Source organism: Phlebotomus papatasi, chromosome 1 (genome assembly GCF_024763615.1).
Source record: "Phlebotomus papatasi isolate M1 chromosome 1, Ppap_2.1, whole genome shotgun sequence".
Lineage (NCBI taxonomy): Eukaryota > Metazoa > Arthropoda > Insecta > Diptera > Psychodidae > Phlebotomus > Phlebotomus papatasi.
The window spans coordinates 38,616,616-38,644,570 of NC_077222.1; the positions used below are offsets into that span (position 1 = coordinate 38,616,616).

The 27,955-nt window shown below is 32.4% G+C and overlaps 2 protein-coding genes across 3 annotated transcripts in view; both read left to right on the plus strand.

Annotated features, from left to right (window-relative positions):
* LOC129799666 (leishmanolysin-like peptidase) overlaps window positions 1-27,955 on the plus strand; it is a 99,064-nt gene that overhangs the window by 799 nt on the left and 70,310 nt on the right. The window lies entirely within an intron of this gene.
* Window positions 1,768-3,946, plus strand: LOC129799667 (uncharacterized). Its single transcript, XM_055843774.1, has 2 exons — window positions 1,768-2,126; window positions 2,277-3,946. Exon 2 carries the CDS (start codon window positions 2,678-2,680, stop codon window positions 3,569-3,571), a length of 894 nt encoding a protein of 297 aa, XP_055699749.1. The 5' UTR covers window positions 1,768-2,126; window positions 2,277-2,677; the 3' UTR covers window positions 3,572-3,946.

Consider the following 27,955-nt stretch of genomic DNA (forward strand, 5'->3'; position numbering starts at 1 on the left):
CTATATTACTAGGATTTTTACAACTTTCATTGCAAAATCCATATAGTTGTGCAAGAAATGGTTTTCGGAGAATACAAAACTAATATTTTACTTTTACTCAGTGAAAAATGATTATTGTGCTTATGACCAGAGCTGAAAGACCAGCGAGTTTAAAAAAGCGTGATAAAGAGTTTGGTTCCGCTTTTGTTAACACCTACGAGAATATTTTTCAATTAAGTTTTGGGTCATATTATTATACTCGAAAAGATTGTTGATTTTTGAAATTGGGAAAAGACTTTTTAATTATTAAAGTTATAGAAGTCTTTTTAAAATTAATAAACTCATTACTATGAAAAAATAGTTCCATTTTTAGAACACTCTTCTAAACAATATTCATAACAAAAAGATAGGTGGGAAAGATAACTTTTTGATAATATCGAATCGATGGTATAGTTAAATCCAATAAATCAAATAAAGTGATGTTGATTATTGATTAAGCTATACTGTCTATAATAATCTATATTAGTATTAAAAAGTGAAGCTACCATATTCTTGAGAATTAGCTCTTGATAGTATCGTTAAGAAATCATCATATCACTCCTTTATAACTCTAGGATATCTAAACTACCTCCTCTGTTCTATTTGTAATCAAGAAAACTTTAGGATTTAGCTTTAATATTAGGTGTCAAAATAAAAGATTCTATAACTTAAAATATTAGTGACGCTTCATAATTTTCCGTGGCATTGTATAAATGAGCAGTAAAAAGTTAAAATTGAGCAGTAACAAAAAAAACTTTAAAGAGTGATATTATCGTTCAAATTTTGGCAAAGAGAAAATAAAGAGATTTTCATTCTATCTGCAACAATTTTAATTTTAAATATAAATTAGACCCATTTTTGTAAAGATTTAAGTTTCTTACTGACCATAATTAGATATTTTACTGCTCATTTTGAATTTTTTGCTGCTGGTTTGTTTTTTGCCATTTTCCGTATTTTATGTTTAAAAGGAATGGTAAAGCATCCCATGTCTTGCGAAATTCTCGAACTCGTAACATAGATACCATATCTCAAAATCTCTTTCCATCGTTAAGTATTTACCGGTTCACGACCGATATGAACCGATTCATAAATCAATCAAAAGATCGCCCAAAATAGTTTAGGATTAACAAAATGGATTTTCGGCTAAAGATTAGGTGTTTCATTACTAATTGAGAACCGATTGTACCCAATTCAGTCTTGTCAGAAATTTCAAAACTTTTCTCATGAGTTCAAACATGATACCATGCGGTTGATAAGTGCGCTTGCTAGAGCCTTTTAAACATTTGACCTTTAAACGTTATTGGGAATGATTAAATGCTATTTTTGTATAAAAACGCAATATGCACCTGGGTAATCTCTAAAACAGGGGGTGCAAGAACCGTTTGAAACCGAATAAACGTCAAAATAAGTTTGTTCAGGTAGCGTTTTGACCATTGACGTACAAGTTTCATTTGACGTTTTTTCGGTTTCAAACGATTCTTGCACACCTCTGCTCTAAAAGATACTCAAAAATGAAAAAAAAATCGCTCGACGCGTTTTCAATCAATCCCAAAAAAAACATGGTTTAGGAGGGGCATGTTAATGGTCCCAGGAATTACTTATGGGGAGTCCCCCGAAGGTCCCAAGTTTCTATCTCTAAACGTTTGCCGTCTAAGCGTAGTAACGGCGTGAGTAAAAAAAACCCGAAACTTCAGATTTCCTAAATTATACCTCAATTGAATATATAACTCAAAATCGAGCGATTATAGTAAGGCCATGTAACTCCGACGATTGCAAAACTCGGATGCCGCGACCGATTTAACTCGGATACATCCACTTAAAATATAATTTATATTTTTATTTCTGTAATTAATTACTGAAGTATCATAATATAACTATTCTACTTTAAGAAAAACCAAAAATTATATTTTTATCGGTTTAATAAGTGGGTAAAAGAAATATTTTTTAAGCTCGGGTCAGCTGGGTTGTGTACTAAAAATTTAATTTCTGAGAAAATTTTGCTGTTGACAGCTCGTCGCTGGAAAAAGTTTAGTGTTTTTTCTATATAATAAAACATTATTTGCAATCAAAATTATTAATAAAAGTTAGTGTAGTTATTGATCTACAAGGTGAGTAAGAGTTTATTGATAATATATTAATAATTCATACAGAAATAAGTGATTTTTGTGAATGTTTACATTTCGATGCAAGTCGGATGCGGTGAAAGTCAATGTTTTGGTTAGGAATTTGCATTGTTCAGGACTCTTTTTCTGTTTCAGATGCCAAAGGGAACAAAAGAAAAGACCTATAAGGACAAGCCCTACTCTAAGGAAGGTCTTAGGAATGCCTTGCAGTGTGTACGAGATGGTTCTATCATAGCATATGCATCCAAAACATTTAATGTCCCAAGAACAACACTGCATAACAAATTGACCGGCAAATACCCAGAGGAGTGCCCAAATGCAATGGCAGGCCAACAATTCTTTCAAAAGAACAGGAAAAAGAACTTGTCAAATGGATCCTGGGATGTGCGGATGGCTAGCATCCCATCGGGAAGGAACAAGTTCTGGACAGCGTTAAACTCATCTGTGAGGTCTACAAAATTCCAAACCATTTTACAGCTGGAAGACCCGGAGACGTTTGGTTCAGGAATTTTCTTAAGCGTCATCCAGAGCTCAGCATGCGCAAGCCAAAATCCTTCTCATTGGAAAGAGCTACTGTTACTGCTGAAGACCTCACGGAATGGTTTCAGAATTGTCTTGGATATTTCACAGAACACAACCTTCTGAGCATTTCACCAGACCGTGTTTTTAATTGCGACGAAAGTGCCTTCTTTTTGACACCGGAAGATGGAAATGTCCTGTCCAGGAGAGGTTCACGTGTAGTTCCATCTCTTAAAAATTCAGGACCGAAGCAATGTATCACAGTACTCTTCATGGTGTCAGCTACTGGCGAACTTGCTCCTCCAATGGCTGTTCATAAAACTGACATTACTCCAAAAATTGCCATTCACAACGCAGAAGGATGGAAAATGGGAACGTCACCACAGAGTGGCTGGATGGATGGGCCACTTTTCTATGCTGGTCTTTATTTCCCGAAAATTGTTTTCCAACATTCAGAGGAGTCCATTATCAATAACCAGCACGATCAGGCCACCGACAATAATCCTTCAAATGATCCAGTCATCCCTGGAAACCAACTCTCTGCAACTTCTGAGACTCAACCGATCTTCGACACACTAAAACAATGCTATTTCTGGCCAGGAGAAATTCCAAAACGTCGTCAGAAGAAGAGGGTCAAAGCCAGCAATGTCAAACACCAGTATATTGTATCTTCCGAGGAAATTATCGCGGAACAGGAGGAAAAATTGAGGCAGGATTTACAAAAAAAGAAAGAAATTGCTGAACGGAAGTTGACCAGAGAGAGGAACAAAAAAATAAGGGCAGAAGAAAAGGAGATAAAACTAAAGGAGAAAAACATGGTAAAGGAAAAGGCTCAAATGCCAATTGAAGCTGAAAAGAAAAAACGTGGAAGGAAGTCAGCCAAGAAAACCGAGGAAAAATCAAAGAATTGAGTGCAATCTTAAAATAAATAAAAATATATATAATTAAATAATAAATTATTGAAATGAATTGATGGAATAAAACTCTAAAAAAATGTTTTTGAAATAATATCTTCTCATTTTTATGCATTAAACTTTTCCTTAAAATGAGCATCCGAGTTTGATCGAATTCAACGGAGTTACATAAAAGCGTCGCAGTAACATTCTTGCGCATATATTAATATTATCGTAATTTTATTAATTTTCATCAATATTATTGCTAAAATTCTATTTCTATTATGATTCTAAATTAAACAAAGAATAATTCTATTGATTTGGAATGGGGAAAAAAATATTTCATCAGTCCAAAAACAAGCATTAAAGTCGCACTCTATGAAAAGTATCCGAATTACCTCTCTTTACTATATATACTGTTTCTCTGTGAAGTTCGGGTAGTAAAAGTCATAGTTCTCAGCCTTAAGATTAAGTAGGATTTAAAGACTGACATTTCCATTTTGACTAAGTTTTTGTGAAGTTTCCCCTTAATTATTTCAAAATTTAAGATTTTGCAGTAAGTGTCCTGTTAATCGTCTTTGATATAAGAAGTGATTTTTTCTAAATAATAAATTTTAACGTAAATTTCTCGAGTGGTATTCTTCTTCTTCTTATTATTATTTAAATTCACAATAATAGGGTCATCCCTTTTACAATTGTGAAAGAAAAAAAATCAAAAAATTTCAGTATTACAAAAAGAGATAAGAAATAAAAAAGAAGGAATCAAAAAACAAGAAAAAAAGAAGAGTTGAGCTTTAGTCTCTCAATGGTTCAGCCTGAAAATGACGCCGAATAGCATCCGCACAGTTACGGCTGCTAACCGGAATAGCATTATAAATAACTCGAAATCGATAAAAGTTTTGCTTAAAGCTATTGAGCTTTGAAATGCAAAAGGTTTCATAATAACAATTAAGTCAAAATAGAAACCAGAAGATTCTTAAATGTAATTTTAATATTATGTATGCTTGCTATAACCTAAATATAAATCTTGAAATATTATAAATTTCGAAATGTGAATTTGTTAAATAATTTTTATTATCAACAACAAAATGAGCTATTTCGAGACGATACATTTAAATTTCATGTGTTCAGTATTAATCGAATTATTTTTCAGCGTTAAAAATACATTATTAATACCAAGTATAATAAGCTATAACTATTCGAATTATATATTTTATTTAAAAAAGATATATTTAAAAAAATGTTTAAATTATAATTTCATTAAGTTAGTTTGGCCTATTCTTCTTGGATGAGTTTGTTTTGTTACATACAGTCCTTTCAATTTAAAGAAAAAATGTCAAAATTAAAGCATTCTATGTTGTAGTCCAATGCCGTTGTATAGGGGCACCTTCGAAATTGGGATTTTTCTCCTGTTTAAGTGGAATTGAGCCATATCATAATGCAATTTAGCTTCCCAATCTTTTTCTTCATCTAAATTATATAATGATAAGGCTCGATGTTATTTAAAAATAAGTAAAAAATTCAAATTTCAAAGGTGCTCTGCTTCTCTCTATACCTCTTACGGGGTTCTTTTAAAAATAGCTTTAGGACCAGTCTATAATTGCCGATTTAAGATTTAGAGCTTATAAGATTTATCTCAAAATTAAGGGGTGTGAGCCTTGTTAAGCACTCCCAACATCTGTAAACTAAACAAACCTCTACTGAAATTCAAGTGTGTAAATTCTATCTAAAGGTCAAAACCAGCGATATTGTAAAAACTTGGTTACGAAATTCATAAATTTTACGACTAACCGTTTAGCTTAGACAGTAACTTTACAAAATTAAAAAGAAAAATTAAATGACTTCGGTGTGATAGTATATGTATATATTAAGAAGTCAAAACAGGACACACTAAAAAATATTCCTTGTTTTCCTATGTTTTATTCTTATTTCAAGGATTGATGTCATTGATGTCATCAGAGTCGAAATGGGCGGAAAAATCACGTATGGATTGAGATTTGTGATCCAATCCGAGTGCAATGTAACCATTTCCTATTTGTACGTGATTTTTCTGTCTAATTCGATACCTTATTAAGAGAACAACAACCCCTGCAACTATTTTTTACTACATTTCTAGAATTTAATAAAAAGTATATAAAAATCCTTGTAGAAATCTTTTCCTCCTTTATGAGATAAGTTCAGAATACAATTGGAAAAACGTACATAGAAAGAGTTCCTTTTATATAAATATTAATACTTATAATAATGCTTAGGGGGAAGTGGGGTACCTTTGTATTGGGGTATATTTGAAATAGGGCCATTCTCTCCTATTTTTAAATGGGATCGAATTTCACTTTGATATAATTCAGTTGTATAAATAAAATTGAGAAGCTAAATTACATTATGATAAGCCTTAATTCCTCTAATTTAAAAATGGGAGAAAAAGGCCCTATTTTAAAGGTAAACCCAATTCAAAAGTGCTCCACTTCCCCCTATCTGAGTTTTTATGAATTTCCAAAAACATTGGATGGAAAAAATTCTTGATAGCAGATAATAGATTTTTTTTTCGATTTTTACATGGAAACTATTCACAGAGTGACAAAGCTTCCGTCATTCAAAGTTTCAAAGCTTTCCCCTACAGAGAGATTACCATATTAAACTCGCGTTCTGTGAATGTTAATTCAATTTTTGATAAATTGTAATTCTTAAATAAGGGATTATTTTATGATTGAAGATTTTCCAGTGATCGCCAGTGGGAATGAAGTCACCTCAAGATTAAAAATACTTTTTTAATCTTCCCCAGAGCTTTCGGTCCGGATATTGACCTTCTTCTGCGGTCGACTAAACTATGTTTCTTGATGTCTTGAGGATCGTTTGTTTTATTCACAATAATATAAATCAGCACTATCAGGAACTATCAATTGGGATGATTTTTTTAATATTTCCTCTAAACTGTGTGATCTAATTTCTAATTTTTGATACAGAGACTCTTTTTCCATGCAATTTGGCGCTTCTGTTGCATGGAAGAAGAGTTTCTGTATCAAAAATTAGAAATTAGATCACACAGTTTAGAGAAAATATTAAAAAATCGTCCCAATTGATAGTTCCTGATAGTGATGATTTATATTATTGTGAATAAGACAAACAATCCTCAAGATATCAAGAAACATAATTTAGTTTGATCATTGAAGAAGGTCCATATCCGGACCGAAAGCTCTGGGGAAGATTAAAAAATGTTTTTTTAATCTTGAGGTGACTTCATTCTCACTGGCGATCACTGGAAAATCTTCGATCATACATTAACCACGCCAGCTCAAATATCTAATGGAATATGGAATTATTTTACTATACAAAGTTAGAATTGAAATATATAAGAAGCAGCGTCTTTAAAAATATGGCACTCACTTCTAGTCTATCATTTTACTGAACTAATACTTCCACTACTAGAATAATTCGAAGTGAATGAATTTCAATAGTTATCGAGAATACTGATCTTAATCTCCATGTCACATTCAATTTCATTTCGGATATACATTTTAGCTTTTAAGTAATGAAGTTGAAATTGCTTAGAGTTGAACGTATAACATTTCTTAGTATTCTATTTATAACACAGGTATACAGTGAAAAAAATTCTTAGGAAGTATTAGTTGATTATTATGCTATTGGGTATGCTGATTTAAAAAATGACTTTAATTTTTTTCAATCACATCGCAATTCTGAGAATTTAATTTTTTTGCAATTTAGCTGTTTTGTTTTACTTTATTATTACTTTATTTATATCTCCGGTTCTAGTGAACGGAATTTAAATTTTAGATATCCGTTGGAAAGCTGAAGAGTTGCCCTACAACTTTATATTAATACATGAAATCTGTAAAAGTACCCTTTGAGGGTGAAATAATGAGGTTTTCTTTAAAAATCTCCAAAAAATGCTTTGGAATGAGAATTTAAAAAATCATATATAACAAACTAAACCCGATATTTCGGTGCTCTCTATGGGAGAACATAGAGGGTCCTTGGGGGTATATATTTGACCATAGAGACGTCTCCTGTGAATTCTCTTAATGTCTCATTTATTGATCTTAGTAATTTTTGAAAATACAAAAATTCTATCTTACAGCAAATTGTTCTAGGGATTTTTGAGATTCGATTCTTTACCCACCGAAAAGAAGCCTCAAAGTTGTCTTTCTTTATCTCGGAATAATCCCAATACCCAATCTCGACTCACAAAAAACTTCGCGCCTAAATTTGTCGTTCATTCAGAAACTCTATTAAAAAATTGACAGCTGTCACTTTAATCTCTAAAATCATCTTACCAAGATTTACATTGAAACTGTGTATGTAATCTCATATAATTATGGTGAATTGTGTGAAATTCGTAATTAAGTAAATTAACGTAAGTCACTAAAACTTTTAGCGCAAGCCGCGAAAAATTGCCTAGAGGTATATTTGTCGAATATGCCGAATGCACTCAATCAAAAATCGTTTTTCGGCTTGTTAAGTTATACAACAAGCAGACTATAGCATTAAACCCTTTCACTCGCCAAATTGCGGTCAGTTTGCCAAAAAGTTTTACTGCAAAATAAAACTAGTTATTGATTAAATTAAAATTGTTGTGGGTTCAAAGAAAGTCATTGTTATAGCTGGTTAGTGTAGTGCTAAAAGAGAGGGAATTTGTTTGAATATAATTGACACTAATACGGCTCAATTTAGTTCACATAATGATATAATGATCTTCTTGGAAAACCGGCTTGGAGCGATTTGGACTTAATGAAATGAACATTGAGAGTTTAAATGCCGGTAAAGATTTGTGTTGCAGAAATGCTCCAGATTGATGATCTATTTAATCAAATTGTGTGGCTCTGAGTAATGTTCCGTGGGTGTACTTTAAGATTTTCTAAATTGCATCTTTTAGCACAAATTAATGCACGGAAAGAGATCATACTGTGCAATGCTAAATAGCTCAATGGAAAATACAAAAAAAAAGAAAAATAAACTTGAAGGAAGAGGGAAAATCGTGATATTAATTCAAATTTGCATTGATTGCACCAACAAAGTGGATGTTGTGCTAAGAAGCTCTGAGAGACCTCAGAATATTGTGACCTTTTCCTTCACTTTTCACCACTTTGAGCTCCAATTTCCCGTATAAATTATCATGATTTTTTTGCATGTCTGCGATTTTCTCAACATGCTTCGTAGAGCGAATTAAAATGGAGAAAAAAAGGTGACAAATTAAATTCCTATTAACATTCAATCACATTTTATTGATTTACTCAATGGAAATGAAGGTTTCGGATTGTTTTTTTCATAGTGCCTTTTTGCACTGTAACGGCGTACAATCATTTTCATCTTCCCTCACAAAGTAAATAAAGTTAATTTCTTTGATGCCCAAGGCAAGATGAATCTCTTCATGTATGTAATTTCAGTAAATCAATTCCAATGGAAATATTCTTAATGGGCTCACTAAATTGCACATGCATCCAATTAATTAAATCTCATCATGTGAATTGAGTTAAATGTCTCGGAGATTAATTATGATCGTCATTCTGACAAAAAGGGCGCAAAGGACAGCATAGTTCAGGGAATTATATCCACAATAATTTCCTCTTATAAAATAACAATTCAGAGAGCTCAGTCTGTCGGAAATCATTGCCGAATGTGTAAGATAATTTCGTCACTATATTAAATAAGACATTTCAACTATATTAACCCATGAACGTCACACAGTCATTTCATGCTTGGTGAAAGTTTTTCACCATATTATTTTTAATTTTAGAAATACACTGTCATTGTCGCTATAAAATCCATGTAATATGTTTTAGTAAGTTCAACTCGAACTTGAGCATGAAACTAATAACTTGTAATTAAATTTTCTCTCGATATAAAAGGCAGCAATTATTGGTAATTTGTTGATTGTTCAATGATGGATCATGAAGACTGCTAATTTTATTTGGACGTGAATGCAAATAAATTGAGTGATCTTTAGTAAATATCAGTAATTTTTGAAAATTCTACGTTCCAGTCACGGATTACAAAATACTTATTAACATTAACTGAAAACTAATGATCCTTAAATATTTTAGTTTATGTTATTAATCTATTAGATCGTATTGGGCTTAACTTAATCTAATTCCTGATAAAATAACAGATGAAACTCAGAATTAGTATATAAATTTATAATAATAATAAACCAAGAAAATAATATGTAGACCTCCATGTAAAGTTAAAGAAATATTCGATATTTTAAAAACATGTCTTGAAATTATTGATTTTAAATTTTTAGTTTGGTTTTTAAAAATTGATTCGTTTAATTAAGGCTCTAATATTGAAGTGTTAAATATCTTTGTAGTGTTTCTACAAGATAAAACCGTGGTAAATAATATTAAAAAAATTGTATGGAATTCTCGAAGTTCATTTGGATTCGATTGCTAGTAACTAATATCTCTTAACCCTTAAAGAATGAACGGGACACCGGTGTCCTAAACACCAAATTATTTTTTTCAGGCTATTTAGAAGATAAAAGAAAAATTTCTATAGTCAAAAAAAAAAATGTTTTAATGTTTGGAACAGCGGTGTCCCATTCATTCTTAAAGTGTTAGACCTCAGAAAACAAATGACCATTAAAAAAAATTAAGAACAAAATAGAAATATGCGTTAAGATAAGAAATTTCGGTTAGTAAAATACCTTAATTTTTTTTTTAAAAAAAAAGGTCAAATTAATTTAAATATATAAGTCATATCGAGCATGGTTTTTCAGGTAAAATGAAAAATATTTTCCCGTTTTGTAAAAACTTGTATGATATATTTTGCCACTTTTATAGCTCAAAAGTAACTAATACTCAAATATAATTTTTTTTGACCAAATTGAACAATTGTGCTCCTCTTTTGTAATATTTTATTGCTCATTTTTTATATTATACTGCTTATTTTTAATATTTTACTGATTTTTTTTTAAATTTTTTACTACTGATTTTTAAGTTTTTGTTGGTCACTTTTTATTTTTCACTGACCAAATTGAATTTTTTTATTGCTTAATTTACTTCTCGAACTCGAACTACACAGAGGGGGTATATGTAAATCGTATTTTTCGGGAGACGATTTCTTAGAAATGATGTCACGCTGTTTATCCATCTGTCCGTCCGCCTTTACCAAACTAGCGGCTCATAGGTTACAGATAGAGACTTGGGATCTTCGGGGGACCCTCCATAACTCGATCCTGGGACCATTACCATATCCCTTATTTTTCCCTTTTCCCTTCTCTTCTTCTCCAAAACCATTTTTTGGTATTACTTGGAATGTAATAATTTGGATATGATTTAGAAATTATCTAGGCGGACATTTCAATATACGAAAATACTGTTGAATCTGTCTTAATAACGGTGTTCAAAGTCAAAGGTTGAGAAGAGTGTATTTTTACACTGAATAGGCTCATATGTAGGCTCGTTGTAAAGGTTTTGGAATCTCTGACAACTTCGAATCGGTTCCTATCGGTTATGAAGCAGTTTTAAACCGTTAAGTAATTATTGTCCGATAATCAATTTTATTACTCCAAAGCCATTTTGAGTGATGTTTTGAGTGACTTATAAATCAGTTCAAATCGGTTGTGAACCAGTTAACTGTAAATAATGTGAAACTACTTTTAAGATATGGCATCAAAGTCACGGGTTCGAGAATTTCACAAAGAATGGGATGCTTTGCCAGCTCTTTTAGTATTCTACTGCTAATTTTTAGTTTTTTACTGAAGAATTTTTATTTTTTACTGACCACATTTTATTTTTATATTGCTTACTTCAATTTTTACTGATCAAAATGAATATTTTTACTAAGCATTTAGAACCGAAGTGTACTCTCTAATCAAATTTGATTCTTTTTTGCTGACTAATTTTAATCTTTAAGGCTCATTTATTTTTTAACAAAATTAAATTTAATTTTCATCCTAAAGCAATAGTCATACGTAATCGATTTAGTGAATTTAAATTTATTGAAATTAGTTTGTCATTAGATTAATGTCAATTTCAAGATGTCAAAATTTGTCACTGATAGTCTAAAAAGTCTTTCAAATTTATTTTTTCTACAAGAAAATAGTCAGTGAAATATTCAAGATGAAGAATTTGCATAAAAGTCTTCTCATGTCTTCATTATAATGCATTTTCTGAGTTCGTTTTGTTTTATATGTCATAGCACTATTCATCGATTAAGGTGACAGAAGATACTTTCAGAATTTTACAGATTTCAATTTCTCACCAGAGAATTCAATTTAAATTTCAATTCGATGAAAGTTGACAAAGAAATCTAAAAATGAGAGATACAATTTTCAATCAATTGTATTTCACTAAACCGAAAGGATGTGCAAGTAGTATAAGAACTTATAGATTTGCGATATTTACATTGAATTTTGTATAATTGTCTGTGTATACACGATAATGTATTTAGGGTGGATTATCCTCTTTTCGCTGATTTAGAATATTTGTATATTTGCCTTGACTACCAAAATATTTAATACATTGTATGTACAGTAGAGCCTCTCTATAGGTATAGGCCATATTTGGTTCCAGATTTGACACTTGTCCATGTCATTTTTTTTAAAATTATCAACGACTTTTAGTATTGAAATTGCTCGACGGCTTCCACTTTCTTTGAGATTGTGGTACTTGTCCTCGCTCTCTTCATAATGGATACCAATTATCAAAACTACTCAATAAAGTTTTCCAAAAATATTAAAATAATTATGAGAACATTGCATTTCGCGTACTAAAAAACATAACCTAACTAAAAATCAGTGTTTTGAAATCAACGGTCGATAAGTTGTGGACTATAGAGCGATGGCCTATAGTGGGGTTCTACTGTACTGAGAAATTCTTAATCTCTTTTATATTAACTTTAATTTTGTATTGATTTAGCACTATAATATATCCAATTTTAAAATGATTGCCTTAATGAAAGTGGCGGAAAGGGATAAATTTACCCTCTATTTAATTGACAAATGAACACATCTTCTATTCTCAATAAATTTTGATTACTGAACCCTCGTCATATGTCCATCAATTCGATAAAACTTATTGCAAAGTCAATTTATCCCAAGCATTTGTGCAAAACTTTGATCAAACTTTAATTTCCTGTTATAATAAATAAACTGTATAGGTCCGGATATTTTCTTTAGGAGCAATGAGAGGTTTAAGGCAACCATCAAACACTCTTCCTTTTCACTTGATCGGTCTTTTAAAATATGGCATGCAAAAATACAAATAAATGGTTTAATTTTTCATTTGCTTTAAATTAAAATTTCTTTGTTATGAAAGAAAATTAACAATTACGCATGGAATTCTTTTGTGCGTTCACGGTTCCACAATTTATTCAGGTATGGTCTCAATTTGGTGACTTTTGAATGTGATTTTCCTGGAGGGAAGGAGGGAAGCAAGTGTGTAAGCAATTTAAGTGTGGCAGGAAATCAATGAACAGATGCCAAAATTGGTATGAGAAAGAGAGCAAGTTGTTGGCCACTGTTTTTGGAGTTCAATGAAAGTGAATCGCATAAAACTCTCGCTTTCATGTTTGGGTTGTGCATCACTTTTTTTCTTTCTTAAGGTAATATGAGGAACATAAAAGAAGAGAGAAAATAAATGGTTGAGAGGAAAAAAAGCCCAGGTAAAATGTCACATTAAAGTGAATAAAAGCAAATGAGAAGTGTTATTAATCATGAGTATAAGTTGCTGGCTCTTATAAAATATTCACCTCTTACTTAACGAATATCCTAGTTAAATGTAGGGGTCTGTTGTGGCAGGAAGTCATTATCATCCAAATACCGTGAGAATTTATTTTTGTCTATACTCTTAATCGTCAATATTGAGAGGGATTTTTTATAGCACAATTTTGTAGATCAAGTTCGTATAGATCTGTGCAAAAATCAATAGTTTTTTTCCTCTTTGAATTCCGCTCCGAGAAGGTCAAGTGAATTTCTTGAGAATTATTTTTTTTAATAGTTTTCTTGAAAGCCACTTACAATAAATTACATATATAGTTAGTTAATTTATAGAGTTGTTTGACTTTTTTATATTAAAAGGAAATAACCAATTACTTATTGCTCAAATCCTGGGATAAAAAAAAACATTTTAGATAACTATAAGACATTTATGTTTACACCTTTGTGAGCGTGTATATAGTTTTGTCAAGGAAAAAATATATTTCATGGCATTACAAATTCCTGTACTTTATGTATCTGCCATTGTCCAACTGGGATTTCTAAAATATTGGCAGCAAGCTTAAGAAAAGATTCTCTTTTATAAAAGAATGTGTCTATAAGAACCTTTACCATTAAAGGCTCTTGAACTTCTGTTCACATCTTCTTAATGCGACATTGAGTTTGAACAGCAATAAATATGTCCTCTTAAATAAATTACATAGAAAAATCTATACTATATAATATACTTTATATATAAAATATGTTTTGATATTTCTTTGCGGTTATTTAAAGCCAAGTCACTAAATATGGTTCTGTTTATTGGAGTTTGATTGTCTCAAAAATTTATAGTCTATATAAAGGAAAATGACACTCTGGAAAAATTATCGGTGTTGTTCGAGAATTCAAACTAAATTTGGAGTATTCCTAGCAAGCACTTAGCTAAAAAAAAAAGCAGCGTTTTCAGAAAGTTTTTACTAAGTCAATTAGCAAAAATATGCTGACCGGTCAGCAGTTATCGAGCAAAAAGTGCAAACCAAATATATGAAAACGACACTGCTTCGCGAGTGTCGTTTTAAGGTTAGTAGAATTCAACTAAAATACATAAGATTTCAGCTGAATTGAAATCGGTTAGAATTTGATGCTCGCTGGGTTATGCTACTTTCAACTATTTAGTGAATTTTAATTTCAAATCAGCGAAAATTCGTCTAAAGCAGACAAATGTCAATTTCAATCTCTCAATTCATTATTCTTCAATTAATTTTGTCATCCAAAAATTCATTTAAAATCATAATGTACTTTAAGTTTTCCGACAAATATGGATGAATTAATTATAAAAAGCAGGACTTGGTATAAATCTCCTTTTTCTCAACTCTTTTACATTGTTTTTTTTTCAGTTCGTTTTTGTTTCACAGCCGTCAGAGTACGACTCATCGATTAGGGTTTCCATATGAGCCCTGCAAGATTTTACTGATTTTAATTCCTTATAACAAAATTCGGTCTTTTTTTCAAATTTGATGGAAAGAGGCAAGCAAAGCAAATCTGACATTTCTCTATGTTTAAAATGTCTGGGGAACGGCAATATACCACCTCCCTCATATTTGGAAAATTTCATAAAACCAAAATCCTCAAATCTTCCTTTTTCAAAAGTTTTGAGTACATTATTTCTCTCTTTTACGCTCAAAAGTGAATTTAATTAAATTGAATTTATTGGGATATACAAAAAAAGAAGAGTGGGAAAAAGTGAGATAGACATACCTAAACCGTTTGAGAAAGAAAGGAATACGAATTTTGATTTAATAAAATTTCCTGGATCTAAAAATTGTGTCAGTGCTAATTAAATAGATTTCTGATCAATTTTGCCTTATACGACGAATTTATTATTTAACATAACTGATGGCAATACTAATCGATGAATAGTATGATCGGTTATGATCACATATAAAGGAAAAAACGAACTCAAAAATGCATTGGGCTTTTGTTTTTAGAAAATTCTTTATCCTTCTGAATCTCTCGGACTATTTTTATGTAGAAAAAGTAATGTTAAAAGATATTTTAAACAAAAAGCTGAGTGACAAAATTTGACAGACTGAAATTAACATTTCTTTAGTGATAAACGAATTTCACTTAATTTAATTAATTCACTATATTGATTTATTTATTAACCAATATTTAGTCGAAACTAAAAATTTTATGTAACATATCAAATATTTACTGATAAATATGATTGTTTATTGAGCAAGAACGTTTGTAACGAAATTGAAACCAAGAAAATTAACTGATATAGGGTGGAATAACCGGCTATCGCCATGTTTAGGAAAAAATTAAATTCATTTAATCATAACTTTTGAATCCTTGTTACAAGATAAGTCAAATTTGACACAAAGTTACTTAGATGTATTGGCTCTAGATACGTGAAAACAATAATCCTAGAACATAACGCTGGACTACTTAAAAAACTGATTTTTATTAATAATGCAAAAATAACCATTTCGTCGCCACTTTTTACCACTTTTCGCCAGTTTTGTAAAATTTGTAACCACTTCTCGCCACCCACTTGAAAAGAACCACACTCGGTTATTTTAGGCAATGCTATGAAAAGAATACATTCACCATTTCTCTTTCCTTGTGATCACTTTATTATTACTCTCTTTAAATGATTTTTCTTCACTTTTATTTGAGAAATCAAATTATGGGGCTTTTGCAGAAAGTAAACAATGCAGATTTGACAACTGAGAATGTACGAAGTGAAGTTAGCGTCGCTTATTGAAAAGATATGGCGACAGGTGGTAAAATCAATTCCAGAATATTACCACTTCTCGCCATGCCTCATTTTTAACAAAATAATATAAAATGAAATATTAATTGACTAAATACAAATTTTATGTATTCCACAAGTGCAATTAAATATTCAATAGACAAATTATATACCCAAATAGGTATTTTTGGCCTGATGAAAATTTGACGACACTTAGTACATTTGGTAAGAGATGTTGGATTCGATGCACTTGCTTAAAATATTGCTCTAAAAAGTGATCAAAATCGTGAATCCAAAACGAATAATTATTATTTTTCGATTCTATGCGTAGAAGCAGAAACAATACAAAAAATTGCGACTCATTTATTTCATATATTGCGAAAAATAGCGATTTCAATGTAAGTGGCGAGAAGTGGGGCACTGGCGAGAACTGGTGATTCCACCCTACTGGATATACCTTAAGATTGTGAAGGATATCTTGTATCTTGTCATCTTTGTAAATAATATTGTACAAATACCGACCACGAAAGTGCAAGTCAGCTTTCTATTTTTGGATTAATAGATGTAGTATAAAAAGATTAGTACAGTCCTCTATTAAGTTTTTCTCTGTGTTCATACTAATTAAAGGTTTCATAGGGACTTTAAATGAGAATTATCGCTTGATTCATTTGAAATTTTTCCTAATGATTTCGGCTTCAATATGCCTTTCGCTGATGATGAATGTATCTTCAAACTATTAAAATGCGATTGATGTTTCAAAATTAATGGATAATCAATAAAAATTCGGAGATTGCACTCCGATGAAAAATTATCTCTAATTTGGCACAGAGAATGATAAATCATCATAAAAGTTTATTATTGAGACAGAGAAAGAGAGGAAAGCCCTCAATTTTATCTGAAATTTGCCATCTTAGACAGATTTTGCTTCTGAACTTTGCTGAAGTTGTTATTTCTCTCTTTCCTATTGCGGAGCCGTGTTTTGTGATTTATTGATCTAATGGAAAAAATGGAACATTAGAGCAAACTTGCCTAATTGTCGAGTTGCATAAAAATCAACCTTCCTGGATGTTGGTGCCAATCAAAAGAATGGTTGTAGTGGTTTGAATAAAAATCAGCGGGATACTCAAAGCCTCTGGCCCTCAACTCTATTGAGGCCACTCAACTCCAGCTCTAGGGGGTCCCCCATTGACATACAATCCGCAAACACCTACGTCCAGTGAAGTTTGAAATGGGGCCACGCATCTCGCATAGATATGACATAAATCATATAAAATGTATTCATTCATATGCAACTCAAATTGGTTCAATTGTTTCGTATTTGGTTTAAGGGGCAATTACCGCGGGATAATGTGCGGTACTATTATTGTTAAAAGGGTCAAAAGTGCATAGATAAGTGGGATAAGTGTTAATAGAGAGGTGGTTTAATTGAAAAAGCGCACCGCCTTTTTTACTATCAATTGCATTTCCTAATATAGTCATGGGTTCATTGAGAAAGATGCTGAAAATGATGATTGAAGACCTATATAGTTAATAAAATTATTGATTTATGCTGAGAGTGAAAGAGAGAATCTTCATTTTATATAGTATCATAAATATTACCAATTACGCCAATATTGCTGACTTTTATTGCTCGAACTTTGCAGAGAGGGGGAGAGTATTATACTTTCTTGTTTGATTTTTCGGTACCTCACATATTTTCAGACTTTCATTACCCTAGGTCATGATACTTTGTCCTAATTTTGTTTTCGTATGTCTCTTTGTTATAAGATCCAGAAAGTAAACGGTAAGAGACAGTGACTTGCGGTCTTCGGGGGAAACTTATCAAACAACTCTATAACAGTAAAAAATGTGCCTATTATTTGCTTCACCACAATCTAATTAATATCTTTCAAAAACATGTTTTTTCGTCTTGCAAAGTTCTTTTGTTAATTTCGATGTAAACATTTTATTAATAATACATATTGAAGAATGTCAAATATGACTTTAAAAATCGAACATACTCCAGAGGGTTCTTAGCCGGTATTGGAATTTATAATTCGACAGTACCGTTCTCAACTGGAGAATAAATTAGTAACTTACTGATTTTGTTCGCGAATTGCTTTATTGTTTTTCCGTATGATCTAGTCGCATACGTTCTAGGGACCACAGATAGGGGGAGGTGGGGTTACTTTGAGTTGTGGGGCTAGATTGTTATACGACTTTTTCGGCTATTTCCAAATGAAGCTGGTCTTTGCAATTATTTTATTTAGATACACAATTATTTTGTCTATCCAAATCACATCATGTTAAAACTCAGTTTCCTTTAGAAATATGCGAAAAAATCGTATAACAATGTAACCCCACTGCTCAAAGTAGCCCCACTTCCCCCTATCAATTTATTTTTCTTTATTTTACAACACCATTAAAAGAGAATTAACCCTACCATACATAAGTGTATTTTGAGAATTTCGAAGATTAATTCGAAAAGCCAAAAGACATTTGTCCTTCTTAATAATTCCGCAAGGTGTCTGAAATACTGTCTGTTCGAATTTCGAATTCGAAGTGCTTGAGTGTCAAAATGTGCAGTTTTCACTTTGTTGTTAAAAAAAAGCAACGACGCTTTGCTCTCATGCCTGCCTCATTATTAAATATCTTAAAAAGCTGAAAAATAACTGAGTAACTTTTTTGCCTGTTTTGTAGTTTAATATTTCATTCATTATTCTCACTGAAAATTTTCTGAAATTTTTGTATGAAAATTTTACTCTAAAAATTCGAAATTGCGGTGTTAAACCTTCGAACGTCAACGATACAAAAAGGCAAAATGTGTTTTCTTTGACTTTTAAAATCTATCTTCGAATTTTCCAAATCCGAATTCGAACACGTTTGATTTCATTGGAAATGTCGTTTACTCGACAATCTTCGAAAATTTAATGATGTCTAACGAGCAAAATTGATTTCATCGGGAGTGGCTTATAAATTGCGTTTTTTACGGTTTATGAAACTGTTAAAATTGGTTATGTACACGTAATGAACATTTGGTATAATGCATTAACGATTCTTTATAAATTGCTCGAATTTACGAGGAGGATGCTTTCTATTAGTATTAATTCATCCATGCAATTTACGTCAAATTAATTTTCATCGAATTCTTGAATTCGAGCATCCCACGAAGTCTTTTTCACCTTGCTACTCATTTTCGCTTTTTACGATGGCGCTGTTAAAATATATTTCGTGATAGTGAACTTAAAGCGGGACACGATTAATTTGATAGTCAGACTGAAATTTTCGCGGTCAATTGAATAGACAAATAAGACGTTTTTTTTCGGGTGAAAGAAACCGATGAAAGTGGTATTTCGTGAGGTTATAAATAATTTATGGAAGGAAGCATCGATGCAAATATCTAGCCATGAAATCATCTGTTGTTTATATATTCACGTTTGATGACAGCCAAAAAAAGTGAAATTATCTTACTATTCAACTTGTTGAAATCGTCTTTTCCGGTCAATTTTCTGAGAGCAATAAAAACATGAAAGATATGGCATAAATTTTGTTTACTTATTAAAGAAAACATTTGAAATCCATGCTTTTTGCTGTAGATTCATTAGCCGGCTTTTATTACTAAAATTAGTTGGATATTTGATTTTGAAACCTTTCATTTCTAAGTAGCTTTTATAAGTCAAACTTTTTGTAGTGTCACACAGAGAGTATTTGCATTAAAGATAGAATAAAATAATCTACGGCCAGATGAGGCATTTGATAAAATCTGTATATTACAGAAAAGTCGTGAATAAACCGGAGAGGAATTCACGAATTTGAAGTAAATGTTGCTGCGTGATGAAAGATTTGAGATGAACAGGAGATACTGTATTAAAATTATTATTTAAAAGTCACAAGAGCAATGGTCAGCAGCACAAAAAATTCGTGTGAAAAAAAAACTTTACAATATTGGCTAAATTTCAAGGTTATCTATTTATTTATAGCATGTATTAATTTTATAAATTGTTTGCAATTAATACAAGTTATACAAAATCAATAAATTAACAAAAGAGATAATAAAGTGTAAATATAGTAAAACTAACTTTAGTGGGTTTGTACATCTAGTCTGTTATCGGTTTAAAGATCAAGCATTGAGAGATATCGACTTCCGGTCTTCGATGGCACCTTCATAAGGAAACTTTTTCTTGGTAACATTCGGACAAAAGTGAATTTAAGTCATTCAACATTTATTGTAGAACACTCCTACGATAACGATTCTGATACATCCAACAAGTTTAATACAATTTACTATTGGAAAGCGTGAAATATTTATTATTTCCTGTCAGATGTTTGAAAATTTGCAACCGAAAAGGAAACCTTTGACCCAAGTAGAAAATGAAACTAACCTTAAAGTCACAATATAAATTTATTAAATTAATAATTTGATGTGCTGAAGAGATGAAAATGGTCCTCAGAAGAACAATGATAGAGAGATCCAATAGAAACACTCCTTAAGTGCTATGTGGCGTGTGAAAAGCTCAAGAGAGATGAAAATATGTTATAGGCAAGAAATAATAAAAGATTCTTTTGCCTTCTGGTTCTCGCATGAAGTAACATTTAAAAGAGCATGTATAAAATGCAGATTGTACCACACCTGACTCCGTAACCTTGACGTACCACATTTTAATGTCTATTGCTTCCATTTATTTATAAATTATAAGAATTTATTCCAACAAGGGAGCAAAATGAAAGACATCAGACTGACTGCCTGAGTGTATCTTTCTTATAATATCTTTTTAAGCGAAATAATTGCTAAAAATTCAGCTATATTCTAATATCCGGGTTGTTATTTTTCTTACAATAACAGATTACCTGTGTTTCTTTTGATAGAATAGCACCAGAAAGGTCTTCCTCCTCAAAGAGATAATTATAGATTTGTTGCTTACATTGCTTTTTCCACCTGGGAAAGCAAAAAATGTGTTGTTTTACATGGGTATTGTTGAAGTGCGGATTTTCCCCTTAATAAAAATATCTCTAATCATCCATCACAAGTGCCACTAAGGTACTAATTGGGTTCTATAGTCCCTCAAATTGATATCCTTAATCATACGCAAATAGCCTAATTGAGTAGAAGGACTTTTCAAATAACGACAGCGAAAGGAAAAATATTCACATTTAGAATAAGCTTTAGAAAATACAAATTCTATCATCTCCAATTTATATTTTATCGGAAAATAACAAAATAAATACAAAAACATCTTAACAATTTGTTTTAAATATGTTTTGAGCGCTCACGCTGACAAATTTCCTAGCATTAACTGGTCCATAAATTCTCTTACAAACTATTTCAAATATAATTTTAAAAAAGCCATCAATTTTCAGATAAGCGGAATAAATTTCTATTTTTATCAACTTATTATCATTTTTTCAAACCATTCGTAACAATACTTCAGAAAAGTATGATTTATTAGTGTTTCATTTGTAAAATGAACTACAAAATGTAATAAAATTTTGCTATCATATCTAAATAAATTAAGAAATTTGCACATTGATTAATATTTAAAATACACAGTAAAAAAAATGAGTAAAATTCTATTACTATTATAGTAGAAAATCGACCATTTTAGTAGGTTAATTTAAAAATGTTTAAAAAATGCACAACATTTTGGTAATTTATTGTCACGTGATTGAAAATTACTACTATTATAGTTGAACAATTTTCAACAATATTGTTTAATTTCAAAATGTGTAAAATTTTAACACTATAGTGTGAAATCGGATAAATTAATTATTTAATTGCGATCTGTGTAAAATTTCTCACTGTTATAAACATAAAAATTTTTCAACATTGTTTCGTGATTTAAAACTGTTTGACAAGTTCTAAAAATTACCACTACTATAGTATGATTACAGTTTTTCACATTATCATAGTGTGAAAAAATACACAACTTTATGTTATTTTTTCTCACATGACCAAAAATTAACACTATTATAGTTTGATCATAATTTTTAACACTATTATAGTGTGAAGCCTTGTGCATTTCAACCAAAATTGTTGAATTTTTAAACAAAAGTTATGTAAAAAAATGTTGAATTTCCAATTAAGACTTATACTTCAGTCGAGATGCTTTTCATTGGGCAAAAGTCATGTAGAACATTAAATATTTATATACATAATAAGTATATCGTGAAGATCCGAGCATCAAATGTAATCATTTCGTATTAGGGAGGATCCCGAGTACAGGAAAAACCAATAAAAATGTCTAAAAAGGCAAAAAAATCAAAATCTTCGAAATAAAAGAAAATTCAACAATAAACAGAATTCAACAATTTTTGAGTTTACACATAAAAATTCAACAATTTTTAAATTCAACAATTTCAAATTCAACATCTTGAAATTCAACAACTTTAAATTAAACAATTTTAAATTAAACACTTTTTCCAAATTTAACACTATAATAGTGGTGTGAAAGATTACACACTATTAATAGTGTTAATTTTTTTTACTGTGTAGGTATCCTATTTTTAGGTTTAGGTGAGTTGAAGAAAAAAGTACGACTCTGTGTTAAATTTTTACAAAGTATATTTTTTTAAATGTTCTTTAAATTTGTTTATTAATAATTTATTCACATTCAAAGTCATCGTCCATTAAAGGAAATAATGATTTCTCAGGTGTATACTAACCTGAAAAACACTTAGCTTAAAATGGCTGATTAGGGGTAATTAACTGATACTTCAAATTATTTAAAAAAAATCAAATTAATTATTAACAAATATCATATTTATTGATGAACAAAGTTTATGTTATGCCTAATGCCCAACGCATAATGACTTTTGTTTAGGAAACATGTTTTTGACATGCACAATCAGTTTCTTATGTTTTCGAATTATTTATTTAATTTTATACTCTTTTCAAAATATTCTCGTAAAAATGGAAAAAAATGGTATTGATTGACCAATAACTCAATACTGTCCCGCCAAAATCATAACAGTCAATTTATAACAGGCGTGAGCCAATTCTGGTGGTATTCCTATGAAATATAAAACTGCTCTCTCTTAGAGTTCGAACAATAGAATGAAAATTGGAAATTTTTCACCTAAACTTTTTTTTTTGCACATGACTGTTCTCAAATGCTTCTGCAATATCGACTTTTCTTTGTGTTAGTTCCTGTCTCGACTGTTCTCTCCAGGCCTCGTCGTGCTCTAAAGCCAAAAAACAGTCGGGATACGAACCAAAATAAAGATAAGGCAATAATCCAGAAGAACTTGATAACAGTCATGTTCTAAAAAAAATGTTCAGGAGAAAGGTTTTCCTTTTGCATTCTCCATATTGGAATACCACTTTTATTCCATTTCTACCTCATCCTGTAATTTTTTAGAATAAGCTAGTTGCATTGACTATTGCTAGTAGGAGCATCTTGTATACAATTGTAAGCCCTGATGGGGCTCACTGAAGTAATATAAACTTATTAAGGGAAAATGGGGAACTGAAGGTGCCACCCATCTTTCAACTTCCTCGGAGTGAACCGTCCACGGCGACTGATGCTCACTCACTGAAGTGCAGGGACAGCTGACATGAACAAAAGCCCCAGCAACCTTCAGCACCCGCCTAGGGATGTTTGGTGGGGTGTGTCATAGGAATGAAGGATTGGGATTGGTGGGTTTGGCCGTCAACTGGGTTAACAATTGTCGAATGGGCCATACGCTCTACAATTCGGCCAATCCTGACAGAGTTGCCGTCCCTTGGCAACGTGGTGAAATAGTAGGAGCCCCGGGTCAGGACCATCGTCTACCAACCTGCTCCTTAAGCCCATATCACCACAATGTCTCGGAAGCTGGTATACTCATCGAAGAAGGCGAATTACCTTTAAATTTCCGTGATGTAGAGAGCGTTCGAATCCTTGTGACATCAGTGTGAATGAGCCACGGATCGAATGTGAGGTGGCACTGCCCCTCGAGGTGTTTCACAATAGGTATTGTAAAACCACTAGAGGATCTGCAGTGGACCTCCTGGCGATCGCTCAGACCAGCCAATGTTGTGGCGATCGCTCAGATCGGCCAATGTTGTGGGGGTCGCTCAGACCAGCCAATGATGTGGCGATCGCTCAGATCGGCCAATGTTGTGGGGGTCGCTCAGACCAGCCAATGATGTGGCGATCGCTCAGATCGGCCAATGTTGTGGGGGTCGCTCAGACCAGCCAATGATGTGGCGATCGCTCAGATCGGCCAATATTGGGGTGATCGCTCAGATCAGCCAATGTTGTGGTGATCGCTCAGATCAGCCGATGTTGGGGTGATCGCTCAGATCAGCCGATGTTGGGGTGATCGCTCAGATCAGCCGATGTTGGGGTGATCGCTCAGATCATCCAATGTCGTGGCGATCGCTCAGATCAGCCAGTGTTGGGGTGATCGCTCAGATCATCCAATGTTGTGGCGATCGCTCAGATCAGCCAATGTTGTCCTCAAGCGTCCAGGTTCTCACTGCTAATGCGTCTTTTTCCTCTTGGGAATTAATCATAAAGGCTATATCAACTTGGTTGCTCAACATAGAATCATAGCCCATCTATATTGTGATCCAATCACTGTCGAGCATCGTTTTTTTCTAAGGTTTCTGAAGTGATCCAGCAACAGCATTCCTCTTACATTGGTCTTCTGCGCCTGATAAGAATCCAATTAAGTTCTTGTTGGTTAAAGTTGTGTTGTCTTGCATTTTGATTAGAAGTCATCTGTGTAATAGAATTTCACGGTTGTGTGGAACGTGCATTGTTGTAGAGTTGTCTTGTAGGATCCCGATGTGAAGTCTTCTCCTCTTGCTGCAGGAATTAACTTGGTTTGCTCGGTGCTTTCGTTCCCTGTTTCCTAACTTTGGGGTGTAGTGATTGTATGCATCAAACTCCTGGCCAGATTCTGTCCGCTTTGTTGTAATTGGATCATACCTCTGGCCCTAGGAATTTGATCATACCACTATCCCATGATTTACCGTTTTAGTCATGTAATTCAGTTACCGACCGTGTACTCTAGAGTTTATAACCTATCGCTCCTATTTTTTGAATGTTTTTTTTTGAGTAGCCCCCCGAAAATCCTTCCTTACTTATGTAACAGAAATTAGCCTGCAATCAATAATTTTAAATTTTACACCCTCTTTACCGTTTCCCGAAGTAAAACATCTATTATTCTAATTCGATATTATTGACCATTTCGTTGATATGAGTTGTTCTTATCCTGAGTTCTAATTCCTGTATTTTGCTTTTCGTCTTGATGTGTCAATTTGAAGTTTGTGATATAATATCCCTCTCGCTAACTATCCTTTTCTTTCATTCAATTCTCCTTCCTCGAATAGAAATCATTCACTTCTATTCTCATTCCTGTCTTTCCTTTTCCCCTATCTGATGTCTTATGAATTCTACATGAAACTTCATACGACAGTCTAATTATACCAGAGTCACCATACTAATCTTTGCACAGATAGCGTTACAGATTTCATTGTTTTCTTAATACCGATCCCTGTAGGCTTTGGACTTCTGCTTATGAGTTGTGTAGTTGTTTCAAATCTAAGTAGGTCTTATTCTCGTAGGTACTAAATCCGTCATCATAGTACGATGTGGTGAGGGTATTTTTTACTCTTTCCGTTAAAGTTGTAGTTTATCCGTTGTTGAAGTGCCGAGCCGACTGCTACTAGTTTTGTTCACCGTCTTCCTCCAGGTCGCGCCGTAGGTACAAAACTTTTCATCATCCTATTTCTTGTTAATCCTATTTGACCCCATGGGAATTACCGGTTCCGTATACAGCGCCCACTATTTGCAATTATGTGTAGTACAGCTTTCAACTGAATATTTTAATAGTGCCAACCGTCGATATGATAAAAGTGGTGATCTTTTCATGCCTATGTATCCCAAGCGCTGAAGGAAGTTTTATTTCCTCATTAACCCGATCCTTTTTTTTAATGTGTATCCTTTGATTTGTGTTCGTTTTTTTTCGAGTAATAATAATATTGAGCTCACGGTTTGCGGTACGAAGTTTTGACGGTCGTCCTTACTCTGGTGTAACAATTTACTTTAATATAGCAAATATTGATGAACATTCATTAATGTATGTAGAGGCCATTAGTGTTCCAAATGACAGCGTGTTCCTATTCCTCCCCATTAAATAATTCCTTCTCTCGCAATATAATTATCTACCTGTCTCTAAGGAGCCACTTCCGATATACGAACAGTCGATCTGTAGTATTTTGTATAATCTGTTGATGTACATGGTTCGACAAAGCCTTATCCAATTAATGAATTACTATATTTTCTGCTCGAGTGTTGTACAACTGAAGTTAATTTGTATGCCACAAATGTTGACTAAAATAAGCGTCGGCTCGATATGGTTACGTTTCATGATATTCCCTATCGTATTCAACCTAGATCTACACGCGATTTAGTGTCTTTATGTTACGTAGCCCTGTATTCCCGTATGTATTAAGAATTCTAAAGAGACTATACTAATATTAAGACTTTTTCAAAATACTATCTAATTGTTACTGAATTCGACTTATATAACCGTGAATTACCCGTCTTATTTATCTATCATAAATCTGCCATCTGAAATCCGCTTCCTTAAAGTTTGAGTTACCCCTTTTATTCCAAAATATTCCTTTTTGATTGAGATCAGATCCAAGACCATGTAGTTGGAAAAGTTTTCAAATTTCTCTCGGCATGGCGACACGACATAATGTTCTTTCGAAGATCCTCCGTTTTGTCCAACATCCGATGTATATTGAACAATTGGTGAAAAGTATGGTATGCAGCTGTGTACATTCTAAAAGCATTACGCATATCTATTTATGAGGGTTTTATTGCAAGGGATAAGTTTTCAACCCGAGTGTCCGACCATCTCGGAAATCCCAAGACCCGCCTAATGAGTGGTGCATATTGTAAAACTGAAAAAAAACCTTTCTGTAGAATAATTGCAATGCTGCCGATATGTCTATTTGAAAAAATCCCAAATTCTCTTGAGAGGTTTTGAACTAATGAGTCCCTGCAATATGTTCGGGTTTCCCTAATTTGCTTATCGATCCTTTTGCATTTATTTTATGATCCCTAAATGAGGTGTTGTTTTTTGCCCCTTAACCCAAACGCATTTCTTTTGGGTCTAAGCAATTGGAAAACTCATTTAGACCTTTTCTTCTAACGCATCCTTTCAATATAACATTAAGTTTGCCGACGTGTCGGGTTCCTTTGTCTGCAAAAATATTCCAATATTTTATAGCCCCTATCGTATACCTAAGTTTGTACCCTTCTCTACCAGCATTTATTTTGGGTTATTCCCATACATTTGAAAATGGATTACTCATCTTTATCATTTTCTCTCCTTTCTTCTTATATTTCTACAATATTATATGAATTTCATTTTTTTAATATTTTAATTTGTCCTTCAATTCTGTAACCGCGTTAATGTTCGTTAAGTATATGTGGTATTGATCCTTGATCGCGTAAACTTTCTGAAGATAAGTATTTAATATCAAACGTCTTATCACTTATAGATATCAATATAAATCTCTGACATTTATAATTGTGGCGCGTCTTCAATTTCAAATGTGTCCTACTCGTTAACTTATGTAGCCTATTCAACTGAAATTATGGTTTCTCCTAAGATCAAATCTATACGAATTCCTTCAAATTCCCAATTTTGATTCAATTTACATCTGCAATGGAAAACCTCATTCACACACACTTTCGAGGGCCCTCTATCACACATCAATCTCACAGACCATTCATAAATACAGCCTCTAAATTCCATTTACAATTCTGCTATTTCTCATCCAAAATATTATAATCTTATTGCTAGATGATACTTTGCTTTTCATATGACCGTTTAAATCTTCCGATATTTATTCGTCATCGACAGGGTGTTAAGTGATCGCCGCGAAAAGATTATTTGCTAATGTTCCAAGAGTACTTTCACTCAATTAATATTTTAATTTAACCTACGTAATCCCATGAAATCACTTGCTTGCATACGACCCTACAGACTTCTAAATTATTTTGCTAACATC

Excerpts from the sequence above, each read along its gene's own strand:
- LOC129799667 (XM_055843774.1), top strand. The coding sequence starts at position 2,678 with ATGCGCAAGCCAAAATCCTTCTCATTGGAAAGAGCTACTGTTACTGCT.